This window comes from Rhinopithecus bieti, unplaced genomic scaffold, assembly GCF_001698545.2.
Source record: "Rhinopithecus bieti isolate Rb0 unplaced genomic scaffold, ASM169854v2 scaffold_84002, whole genome shotgun sequence".
NCBI classification, from domain to species: Eukaryota; Metazoa; Chordata; class Mammalia; order Primates; family Cercopithecidae; genus Rhinopithecus; species Rhinopithecus bieti.
In genome coordinates this window covers 3,475,992-3,489,764 of record NW_016841755.1, presented here as the reverse complement: position 1 = coordinate 3,489,764, position 13,773 = coordinate 3,475,992, and the positions used below count along the sequence as shown (strand labels likewise).

Here is a 13,773-nt window from a genome sequence, read left to right as displayed (position 1 = left end):
TCCATACTGCACTAGTAGATTATGCTACTTAATATTGTTTTATGACATTTATTAGAAGGAAAATAACACACGTAAACTAAACATCTTCAGCCTCTGTGCTAACAGTAGCCATACACTCAAGAAGATCTTTCCAACCAAGTAGTTGTTCCTTGTTCATCTCTCTAAAGGCATTAATTACTTGTATTCACAATGATTTACCTATCGTTTTCTTGTAGTCAGAGAAAAATATTTTCAAATGTAAGAAATATGATGTTGTTTCTGTTTTGGAAAATTATTACACTGTTGATGTCATAAAAGCTGAAAATGAAATTTCCTAATTCTACACTTAACACATTTCATGGATTTTCCTTAGAAGTAAGGTGTCATTAAAGATTCAGAAATAATTTCAATTATTCATTGCTTTTGAGTTGTGAAATAATCCCAAATTGCTAAATAATTTTTTAAAATAAAGGTTTCAAGTTTCTAACTCTACCCAAAACGGAGTAACTCACTGCAAACTATGGATACCACAAAGTGCAACTAAAAACCACAAACAAAATACAAATACTGATCTATCGGAAACAACAGCAAGCAGACCACAGTGCATTTCTTGTTGTTGTTTTTTTTTTTCTGTTTTGTTTTGTGTTTTTCTTTTATCTCCAGCTTTGACCCAAGCATAGGCTGGCTAAGGCAGGTCACTGAACAATACAAATGGACAACAAAATCTTAAGAAGAGACTGGCCTTATCAACAGAGAACTGGAACAGTGGGCTTCTCTGAGCTTCCAGAGAATGGGAGAAATTATTTGTCCTCTCTCTCTCCCTCTCTGTCTCTCTCTCCAGGCCTGCCCTGAGGGCTGCCTCAGTTACAGAGTTGCACTACATACAAATCGGAAGAGAAAACCCACCCATTAAAGAGAAGAGCCATAAAAGGAAGTCCCAGTTGTACAAAGATGGAGGAGGATAAAAATCCTTTTCTTCTATTTATTTTCTCTCCTTGCTTCACCCTGCAGGTAGGACCAGTCAACAGCACTGTGTGCCAAGGACAGTGGCTAAAACTCTGCAAGTATTTCTAAACAACAGAGCAAAGGCTTTGAAAGCAAAACTGATACTGAAAAAGGAAAAAAATGCATTAGTCAGAGATCCTCAGAGAAAAAGAACCAATAGGAAAATACATATAAATGTAAAGGTTCAAATAATGAAAAAGAAAGCAAGGAGAGGAGGTCAGAAAAATAAAAAAGAATAAAAGTAAAATAATAAAACGATAGGTCTAAACATATTTCAATAATTAAATTAAGAGATCTAAAGACACTAAAAGACAGAAATTGCTGGGTTGACTTTAAAAAAAAAAAAAGATCCTGTATTCTGCCTTAAAAAAATTTACTTTAACTATAACGACATAGGTATATTAAAAATAAATGAAAGGACAAATATCCACAATGCAAAAGAAAACTAGAGTGTCTCTATTAATATAAAAACAAATCAAGTGTAGAACAAAAAAGTTACCAGGGATAAAACACACACACGCGCGCACACACACACACAGGTGAACATATCCAAGATGAACCAGGTACCAATGATGGAAGCACCGAAGCTGCAATAACTTTACTTACAATGGGAGATCTAGTATTGCAGTCAGAAATCAGTACTGAACGGGGTGATGTAGGAGTATGTATACTCCCTCATGTTCATTCAAAGAATAAAAGCCATATTCCTTTTAGCCTAGATAATATAAATCACAAAATTGTTCATGAATGTCAGGAGCTCTCTTCACCTGTCATTACTACATCTCCCTCATCATTTGAAGAAAACAAGATTGTATTGGAGGAACAAAGTTCCTGAGAAGAAATTAGTTTAATGGAGAAAGTAAAGAAGAACGCTACACCAACCAGGAATACAACTTCTAAAGTGACCAGTAATTTGAGAATAAGAAGTAGATTTGCCAAGCCTAAACCAAATCTTGAGAAGATTTTAGGGACCAACAGGTTTGATGATTATCAGGAAGTTTCCAGTTTCTGTGTAACTAAAGGGGAAGAACTGGAAACTCAAAGAGAAACAGAGAAAAACGCTTCCAAAGCAACAGAACTGGAAGATAAAAACCTCAGACCAGTTACAACAGCAGAGAATAAAGAACAGAGCAAATTGGCATGCATACGTGGTATCCAAGGGACCAGGATTTCTCAAGAAGTAAACCTAACTGAGAGAAATGAAAATCAAGAAGAGCTTCTCAAGAGGCTCACATGTTGTCAGTTGCTGCAATTGCTTCCTCTGAGACACGGCCCTGCACACTTGGTTTGGAGAGGGGTCATGGTGAAAATTCTTTTGAAAAGCCCCAGATAAAGGACTCTAAAGGAGACAATGTGCTTACACTTCCTGTGCCAGGGTAAACACCAATAAGTATTCCAGAAGTCCAACAAGAAAATATAATCAGTCCTCAAGACCTAACAGTGAATCCAGTTGCTAATGTACCTCAAGATGGAGAAGATGAACAAGCATTTATTTTAACTCCGGTGGAAATCCCAACCAATCTCCTTTTTCCATTAAACTAATGGAGAGTAGAAGAAATAACCGAAGCCACCGCACAGTTAATGCCAAACCCTTCACTGCCAGCTCCCGTATTGGTCAAATCCGTAAATACTGAAGAAAGGGGTGGCATGAGTATTTGTTTCCCAGCAACTTCAGTTGGTCAAGATGACATGGGTTTATCTGTTTTTGAAAGAGGTGATTCTAAAAAGCTTTCTGATAATTTGGATCTTGTATCTAGGAAGAGATTTCATTGCAGGATTGATGAAAATGACCACGTTCCTCCTGCCAAAAACTGTTCACTCACTTTAAGAGATGATTGTCAAGCATAGACCTCTGAGGTGCACTCAAAGGAATTAACAAATGTTTTTGAGGAAACAGGGCAGTCTCGCAAGGGACAAGATATTTTTCCTACCTCAGGAAGCACATTGACAACTCCAGAACCTCAAAAAGAGCAAGTTGAACCAACTTTTCGGAGTACAGGATCTAGATCTCCTGATACACGCATAGACAAGAATGTGCCTCAGTTACCTCAGAATGAAATGATTGTGTCTGATAAGGAAGAAAGAAGTGACGCTGCTCCTAAGTCTGAGCAAATGGACAGCAGAACATCATCTTCAAAAGCCCCACTATCCAGACCTGGCAGAAGACCCCTGGGATGTTTTATCTTTCATGTGTTCAAATAGTTTGGAATCTGATGGACCTACTCGGGTCTATAGTAAGAAACGCCTAAAGCCTCTTATACCTGCATTAAGACAGAATCTGAAAAGATCCAATCCATCCAATGAAAGCCAGAAAAAGAAGCAAGAGTCCTCTGATCCACTTGCATCTCCAAGTGTTATTAATACTCAATCTGAGAATATTAGCAGCTCATCAACTCAGGTTTCTTGTGATCAGCCCTTACTGAAAGAAGGACACAAAAGTGGCAATAAGCAGGCCCCTGAAGGGAAGCCAACCACGGTCTCTGAATATTTCTTCAATGATGTCTCCATTGAAGTGGATGAAACAGAAAACAATCTTTTATCTTTTTCTTTTTTAAATTAAGTCTAGGATTTCCAGAGTCAATTACATCAACAAAACAGTATTTAGAGCAAAACATGGATGTCTATTTTTCTTTAGGTTGATTTTGAATATTTAATGAGCTTGATTTGAAGCTTTTGTAATCAGTGGAAAACATTCCTGAGGTTCCTTTCATTCTGATTGATTTAGCATTTTGCAAATATCAAGCAATTAAGACTGCTTTTTCAGACAGAAATAACAACTCTTATTTACAATTTGACTCTTCCTGTGCCAAGCACACATGGACATTTGGGAATGTTGTGGATATATGTCTCTGTATGAACTGCATTGCAGACAGATTTGGGGGTTGATTGTATCATATTTAACGTTTAGAAACTTCTTGTGTGAAGATTTTTTTATTTTTATTTTTAGAGGAAGATGAAGGATGAAGCCTTTTCAGTTGCTTCTAAGTACAGTCATTTTTCACAAGATGTTTAAGTCAATGACAGACCACATATATGACAGCGGTCCCATACAATTAAAATGGAGATAAAAAATTCCTATCGTCTAGTGACATTATAGCCATCATAACATAGTGCGTTGCTCTTTTATGTTTAGACCTGTTTAGATTCATGGATACTTACTATTGCGTTACAACTACCTACAGTATTCAACACAGTAACACACTATAGAGGTTTGTAGCCAAGGAGCCAAGGAGTGATAGGCTATACCACATAGCCTCGGTCTGTAGGGTGTGCAGCAGTCTGTACATCTCAGTGTTTATAAGTACACTCAGCGTTGTTCCACACAAGATCACCTAACAAGGCATTTCTTAAAACATATAGTTAAGACTTTATTTATTTTTACATTTTTTATTTAAAAGGATATTCAGTTTTAGCTATTTTCACCCCTCAGATTATAAAGAAGGCATTAACAATTTTATGTTTGTCTCCTTTTCTAATTTTAAATATATTTAAAATGATATAACTAAAATGCTTGGCTTTTAGTTATAAAAGGATATGTTTCAGTTATAAAAGGGTATGTTTGGAATATCTTTTTTCCTTCAATTTAGTATATTGACTTTGTATTGTGAATTTTTCTGTTTTTCTTATTTCTGGGATATTCTCAGGATTTTCATGAGGGTAGGGGAAACTCAACTTTATGAAACAAATTTTCATACAAAACTCAATCTCCTTTGTACACACGCAGACATATATTAGTTTTTAAAAAGCCAATTTCTTCATAGTTTTTTTTACCATTAAATTCTCAAGAAACACTTAGATCTTTAAGCATGGAACACAATCGTGAAGTTAAAAATAGAAAATAAGACTTTCCGCATGTTCTCAGTCATAGGTGGGAATTGAACAATGAGAACACTTGGACACAGGGTGGGGAACATCACACAGCGGGGCCTGACATGGGTTGGGGGTAGGCGGTAGGGATAGCATTAGAAGAAATACCTAATGTACATGACGAGTTAATGGGTGCAGCACACCAACATGGCACATGTATACATATGTAACAAACCTGCCCATTCTGCACATGCACCCTAGAATTTAAAGTATAATAATAAAATAAATAAATAAAATAAAGTTAGTGATTATCATCAATATGAATTTAAGGTTTTAATTTCAAGATTTGATGATTGACACGTGTAATTCTATGACCTACTCAAGCAGATCTGTAGTGGTTCCCATTAGATTCCTCAAACGGCAAATTTACTCTGATTTTATTTGAAAAGCCTCTTGGATTGATAATATATTATCTCAGGAGTTGGAAACTTTCTGCAAACTATTTTGGGTTTGCAGGCCAGAGGGTCCGTCTGGCAGCTACTCAGCTCTGCAATTTCAGTGTGAAAGAAGCCATAGGCAGTACTTGAATGAAGGACTGTTGCTGGATTGACCTTTCAGTTTGACCGCTATATTAGACCCCAAATTTTCTTCCCCTAAGGTGCTGATGTCTGTATGTATGAGTTATTTGTCACTGAAGTCATGAGTTGTGCCTAAAAGTTAGAACTGTGTTCATTGTATTATGTAATGATCAGTATTTCAATTGGGAAGATATTTTAGAGTCTAGATAATTAAGTTTGTATGTTGAAAAAATGGTGGCCAGTTTTTAAATTCCTTAATAGAAGAGAATTGTGTCTCAGCAGGTATAACAGTAATGCTAATTTATTGAAACTACTGCTATTAGAGCACTTCTTTCTCATTGTCTTTTAGTGAAATTTATGGCTTATCATTTTGTCAGAGAGGAGGCTATATAATTCTGAGTGGAAACTGTCTACAAGTAGGCATTTATTTCGTGATTAATATGTCAGAGAAATCATGGTAGTAAATCACATTGCTATTTTAATACCCTGTTTTGTAAGTTTTAAAACTCATATTCTGAAAAGATTTCATTCTCTTAACGTTAGTTTGGGAGTTAGATTGCCATGATTAAACTATTATTTATCCTTGTGTAATAATAATTTTTAACTTTAACAACTGTCTCTTTTTAATATATGATAAGCAAGTTTTATGGAAGATAGAATTTCTTGCTATATAAAGAATACAGGGAGTCACTGTATTAGAGAATCAAGTCAGCCAGCTAAATTATCCTACAATTACATCCTTAAACCTAATTTTGGAAAAGAGAAAGTTAATCAGTGTATTTACCTTACATGGTGGCAAGAACTATGTTAGGCCTGATTCATGTAAAGAAGATGTTGCAAAGAATTTATTTCATAAATCTTAAAGAAGATATGATTAATGGTTTTCATCTTTTCTCGACTTTTTCTCCTAAACACTTATGTTTTAGCAAGTGATCAACCTGAGCGTTTGACGCCTAATTGTTGGTAAATGGTTGAGGCATGACAAAAATATTAATATCCATTGTTCACCATCATGTTATTTGAAACAAAAGTGCCCGTGTGTACTCTCTTGCTTGAAGAAGTCTTTGACAAAAAATAAATCATGTCATTTATAAATTTTCTTGTTCTAAAGAAAGCAGTTGTGTTATATATATATGTATATATATAAATTATGTAAATAAGTTATTTTATACAGAAAAAGGATAAAGTAACCAAGAAAACATAAGAGTCTTAAATGAGCATACACCTAACAGAGCTCCAAAATACATGAAGGAAAAACTATTAGAACTAAAAGTTAAAAAAAACCCAGATGACACATTTTTAAATCTCCAAGTACCTGGAAATCAAAAGCACACTTTGAAATAACCAAGGGGCCAAACAACAGATTGACAGAAATTTTTGAAAAATATTTTTTAAACTGAATGAAATGGTGATATAACACATGAAAAATCCTTGCTAAAATAGTGCTTACAGGGAAACTTAAGCATTAAATATTTAATTAGAAAATTAAAAGGTCTAAACTCAATCATATAGTTTCCACTTTAAGAAACTAGAAAAAGTAAAGGACATTTCAATGAGGGCTCATGGGGCTGTGAAGCCAAGAGCTATTAACACTATGACCAAAGATTGAAATTCTCTATAGGATCCATAGCACTGAATAGTGCAATATTTTCCTGAGGAAGTATAAGACTTAGCCATTTATAATTATGACATGATAATCCATAATTGTTGATGTGGGAAAGTAAATACATTTCTCAAAGTTTAAGTAGATTTTCTTTTTTTTAAAGGAAAAAAGAAATAGACCCACAGTAAGCAGAAGGATTAAATAATAAAGAACCAAAATCAATAAAATTTGAAACAGAAAAACAATGGAAAAAAATTGATGAAACCAAAAGCTGATTCTTTAAAAAGACCAAGAAGAGGCAGTGACCTAGCAAAAAAGACAGGTATATCACAAAGAAATCTCTGAACAAACATACCCAATAAAAATCAAAACAAGCCAGGCAGAGAAAACAAATAAATAGCTAATTTTTCACGGCAAAACCAGATGTACATCCACAGGAAACAATAGCAAACAGGAAACCAGGACCTCCCCAAACAGACAGATTAAGTTGCCAGTGACTGACCCTAACTAGACGGGAGTAGATGAGCTCTCTGATCAATAATTCAAAATAGCAGTTTTAAGAAAACTCCGTGATCTTTAAAATAACATGGAAAAGCAACTCAGAAATGTATTAGATAAATACAACAAAGAGATTGAAATTTTTTTCACTTTTTTTATACTTTAAGTTCTGTGATAGATGTGCAGAACATGCAGGTTTGTTGCATAGGTACACAGGTGCCACTGTGGTTTGCTGCAACCATCAACCCGTCACCTACATTAGATATTTCTCCTAATACTATCCCTCTCCTAGCCCCCCAACCACCGAAAGGCCCCGGTATGTGATGTTCCCCTCCCTGTGTCCATGTGTTCTCATTGTTCAACTCCCACTTACGAGATAGAACATGCAATGTTTGGTTTTCTGTTCCTGTGTTAATTTGCTGAGAATGATGGTTTCCAGCTTCATCCATGTCCCTGCAAAGGACATGAACTCGTCCTTTTTTTATGGCTGCATAGTATTCCATGGTGTGTTTGTGCCACATTTTATTTATCCAGTCTATCATTGATGGGCATTTGGGTTGGTTCCAAGTCTTTGCTATTGCAAATAGTACTCCAGTAAACATATGTGTGCTTGTGTCTTTATAGAATGATTTATAAACCTTTGGGTATATACCCAGTAATGGGATTGGGGGTCAAACGGTATTTCTGGTTCTCAATCTTTGAGGAATTACCACACTGTCTTCCACAATGGTTGAACTAATTTACATTCCCACCAACAGTGTAAAAGCATTCTATTTCTCCACATCCTCTCCAGCATCTGTTGTTTCCTGACTTTTTAATGATCGCCATTCTAACTGGCATGAGTTGGTATCTCACTGTGGTTTTGATTTGCATTTCTCTAATGACCAGTGATGAGGAGCTTTTTTTCATGTTTGTTGGCTGCATAAATATCTTCTTTTGAGGTCTATTCATATCCTTTGTCCACTTTTTGATTGGCTTGGTTTTTTCTTGTAAATTTGTTTAAGTTCCTTGTAGATTCTGGGTATTAGCCCTTTGTCACATGAATAGATTGCAAAAATATTCTCCCATTCTGTAGGTTGTCTGTTCACTCTGGTGGTAGTTTATTTTGCTGTGCAGAAGCTCTTTAGTTTAATTAGATCCCATGTGTCAATTTTGGCTTTTGTTGCCTTTGCTTTTGGCATTTTAGTCATGAAGTCTTTGCCCCTGCCTATGACCTGAATGGTATTGTCTTGGTTTTCTTCTAGGGTTTTTATGGTTTTAGGACTTACATTTAAGTCTTTAATCCATCTTGAGTTAATTTTTGTATAAGGTATAAGGAAGAGGGCCAGTTTCAGTTTTGCACATATGGCTAGCCAGTTTTCCCAACACCATTTATTAAACAGGAAATCCTTTTCCCATTGCTTGTTTTTGTCAGGTTTGTCAAAGATCAGATGGTTGCAGATATGTGGCATTATTTCTGAGGCCTCTGTTCTGTTCCATTGGTCTACATACCATGTTCATAAAGCAAGTTCTTAAAGACCTACAGAGAGTCCTAGACTCCCATACAATAATAGTAGGAGACTTTAACACCCCACTGTCAATATTAGACAGATCAATGAGACAGAAAATTAACAAGGATATTCAGGACTTGAACTCAGCTCTAGACAAAGCAGACCTAATAGACATCTACAGCACTCTCCACCCCACATCAACAGAATATACATTCTTCTTAGCACCACAGCACATTTATTCTACAATTGACCACATAATTGGAAGTAAAACACCCCTCAGCAAATGCAAAAGAATGGAAATCATAACAAACATTCTCTCAGACCACAGTGCAATCAAATTAAAACTCCAGATTAAGAAATTCACTCAGAACTGCACAACTACATGAAAACTGAACAACCTGCTCCTGAATAACTACTGGGTAAATAATGAAATTAAGACAGAAATAAATAAGTTCTTTGAAACCAGTGAGAACAAAGACACAACGTACCAGAATCTCTGGGACACAGCTAAAGCAGTGTTTACAGGGAAATTTATAGCACTAAGTTCCCACAGGAGAAAGGAGGAAAAATCTAAAATTGACACCCTAACATCACAATTAAAAGAACTAGAGAAGCAAGAGCAAACAAATTCAAAAGCTAGCAAAAGACAAGAAATAACTAAGATCAGAGCAGAACTAAAGGAGACACAAAAAACCCTTCAAAAAATCAATGAATTGAGGAGTTGGTTTTTTGAAAAGATTAACAAAATAGATAGACCACCAGCCAGACTAATAAAGAAGAAACAAGAGAAGAATCAAATAGACACAATAAAAACTGATAAAGGGGATATCACCACTGATCCCACAGAAATGTCAACTACTATCAGAGAATACTATAAACACCTCTAGGCAAATAAACTAGAAAATCTAGAAGAAATTGATAAATTCCTGGACACATACACCCTTCCAAGACTAAACCAGGAAGAAGTTGAATACCTGAATAGACCAATAACAAGTTCTGAAATTGAGGCAGTAATTAATAGCTTACCAACCAAAAAAAACCCAGGACCAGATGATTCACAGCTGAATTTTACCCGAGGTACAAAGAGGAGCTGGTACCATTCCTTCTGAAACTATTCCAATCAATAGAAAAAGAGGGACTCCTCCGTAACTCATTTTATGAAGCCAGCATTATCTGATAGCAAAACCTGGCACAGGCACAACAAAAAGAGAAAATTTCAGGCCAATATCCCTGATGAACATCGATGCAAAAATCCTCAACAAAATACTGGCAAACCGAATCCAAGCAGCACATCAAAAAGCTTATCCACCACGATCAAGTCAGCTTCATCCCTGGGATGCAAGTCTGGTTCAACATATGCAAATAAACGTAATCCATCACATAAACAGAACCAGTGACAAAAACTACATGATTATCTCAATAGATGCAGAAAAGGCCTTTGATAAAATTCAACACCGCTTCATGCTAAAAACTCTCAATAAACTAGGTATTGATGGAACATATCTCAAAATAACAAAAGCTATTTATGACAAACCCACAGCCCGTATCATGCTGCATGGGCAAAAGCTCGAAGCATTCCCTTTGAAAACAGGCACAAGACAAAGATGCCCTCTCTCACCACTCCTGTTCAACATAGTATTGGAAGTTCTGGCCAGGGCAGTCAGGCAAGAGAAAGAAATAAAGTGTATTCGAATAGAAAGAGAGGAAGTCAAATTGTCTCTGTTTGCAGATGATGTGATTATATATTTACAAAACCCCACCATCTCAACCTCAAATCTTTTTAAGCTGATCAGCAACTTCAGCAAAGTCTCAGGATACAAAATCAATGTGCAAAAATCACAAGCATTCCTATACATCAAAAATAGCCAAATCATGAATGAACTCCCATTCACAATTGCTACAAAAAGAATAAAATATCTAGGAATACAACTTACAAGGGATGTGAAGGACCTCTTTGATAACTACAAACCACTGCTCAAGGAAATAAGAGAGGACACAAACAAATGGAAAAACATTCCATGCTCATGGATAGGAAGAATCAATATCGTGAACATGGCCATACTGCCCAAAGCAATTCATAGATTCAATGCTATCCCCATCAAGCTACCATTGACTTTCTTCACAGAATTAGAAAGAACTACTTTAAATTTCATGTGGAACCCAACAAGAGCCCTTATAGCCAAGACAATCTTAAGCAAAAAGAACAAAGTTGGAGGTATCAAGCTACCTCACTTCAGCAGAGATTGAAATAATTTTTAAAAATCAAGCACAAATTCCAAAACTGAGAAATATATTTGTTAAACTGAAAATTTCATTACAGGCTCTCAATGTTAGAACAGATCAAGCAGAGGAAAGTATCAGTTAGTTCAAAGACAGGCCATTGAAAAATACACAGTCCGAGAGGATAAAAGAGAAAAGAATATAAAAGGAATGAAGAACACCTACAACACATAAAAAAAAAACTGAAAAGGCCAAATCTAAGAATTATTGATGTTCGAGAAGGAGCTGAGCAATGGCAGATATTATCTCAACTCAGTTAAAATGGTTTTTGTTACAAAGACAAGGAGTAATGGATGCTGATGAGGATTTGGAGAAAGGGGAACCCTCGTACACTATTGCTGGGAATGTAAATTAGCACAGCCATTAGGGAAAACAGTGTGGAGATTCTTCAAAATCCTAAAAATAAAACTACTATATGATCCAGCAGCTCCATTACTTGGAATATATCCAAAAGAAAGAAAATCCACATATTGAAGAGATATCTGCCCTCCCATGTTTGTTAAAGCACTATTCACAATAGCCAAGATGTGGAGTCAGCCTAAGTGCCCATCCATGGATAAATGGATACAGAAAATGTGACAGATATACAAAATAGAATACTATTCTGCCATACAAAGAATGAAATCTTGTTATTTGCAGCTACACAGATGGAGCTGGAGGCCATTATGTTAGGTGAAATAAGCCAAGCACAGAAAGACAAATATTGCACTTTCTGTCTCATATGTGGAAGCTAAGAAAGTGAAACTCAGGAACATAAAGAATAGAACAGTGGTTACCAGAGGCTGGGAAGGGTGGTGGGGGGAGACAAAGAGAGGTTGATTGGTGGGTACAAGAAAATAGTTAAAAGAAATAAGCTTTTGTGTTCAATAAATCAGTAGAGTGACTATAGTAAACAATAATCCATTTTGTATTTCAAGATAGCTGGTAGAGAATCATTCAAATGTTCCCAGCATGATGAAAAGATAAATGTTTAAGGTGATGGATATCCCAATTACCTTGATTTTATTATTATACATTATATGAGTATATCAAAATATCACATATACCCCTAAAATATGTACAACTATTATATAGCATTAAAAATATTTAAGATCAGAAAAATGATAAACCTCTAGCTAAAATTACCAAAAAATAAGGGAGATGTCAATTAGCAATATCAAAAATGAATAAAGAATATCTCTACAAACACTACAGACATAAAATGGATTGCAAAAGAAATTATGGATTGCATAAATTTCACAACTTAGATAAACTAGAACAATACATTAAAAGACAGATAGTCACAAAAATAATAAAATTCCTAGGAATACAGTGAACCAAGGAGGTGAAAGGTCTCTACAATGAGAATTACAAAACATTGCTCAAAGAAATCAAAGATGACACAAACAAATGGAAAGATATTCCATGTTCATGGATAGGAAGAATCAATATCATTAAACTGGCCATACTGCCCAAAGCAATTTACAGATTCAATGGTATTCCTATCAAACTACTAATGACATTCCTCACAGAACTAGAAAAAAACTATACATATATATATACATACACACACACACACACACACGTATTTTTTTTTGAGACAGAGTTTCACTCTCGTTGCTGGGGGTACGGTGGCGTGACCTCGGCTCTCTGTAACCTTCACCTCCCAGGTTCAAGTGATTCTCCTACCTCAGCCTCCCAAGTAGCTGGGATTACAGGCATGTACCACCATGCCCAGCTAATTTTTTGTTAGATAAAAACTATTTTAAAATTCATATGGAACCAAAAAAAGAGCCCAAATAGCCAGGGTAATCCAAGCAAAAAGCACAAGGCAGAGGTGTCATGATACCCAACTTCAAACTACACTACAGGGCCACAATAACCAGAATACCATGGTCCTAGTACAAAAACAGACACATAGACCAATGGAACAGAATAGAGGGTCCAGAAATAAGACTATATACGTACAATCATCTGATTTTCAACAAAACTGACAAAAACGATCAATGGCCTCATGCAGAAGATTGAAACGCGACCTCTTCCTCATACCATATATAAAAATCAACTAAAAATGGATTAAATACTCAAATGTAAAACACAAAATTATAAAAATCCTGGAAAACAACCTAAGCAATATCAATCTGGACACAGGAACTGGCAAAGATTTCATAATGAAGATGCCAAAAGAAATTGCAATAAAAACACAAATTCACAGAGGGGATCTAATTAAACTTAAGAGCTTCTTTGCAGCATAAGAAAATATCAACAGAGTGAAAAAAAAACCTACAGAATGAGAGAAGATATTTACAAACTATGTATCTGACAAAGCTTTAATATTCAGCATCTATAAGGAACTTAAATTTACAAGAAAAAAACTAACAACCCATTAAAAAGTGGGCAAAGGACATGAACAAACACTTTTCAAATGAAGACATAAAGCAGCCAACAAGCACATGAAAAGAAGTTCAACATCACTGATCGTTAGAGAAATGCAAATCAAAACCACAATGAGATACCATCTCACACGATTAAGAACGGCTATTACTAAACGGTC

General features: G+C 35.5%; 1 protein-coding gene across 1 annotated transcript; it reads left to right on the top strand.

The window, feature by feature from the left end:
• The first annotated feature begins 1,834 nt into the window (after positions 1-1,834).
• On the top strand, positions 1,835-3,544 carry LOC108525028 (transcription factor TFIIIB component B'' homolog). Its single transcript, XM_017866090.1, is given in 3 exon segments — positions 1,835-2,222; positions 2,588-3,159; positions 3,161-3,544. Coding segments are annotated over 3 exon segments (1,344 nt in total).
• The last annotated feature ends 10,229 nt before the right edge of the window (positions 3,545-13,773 follow it).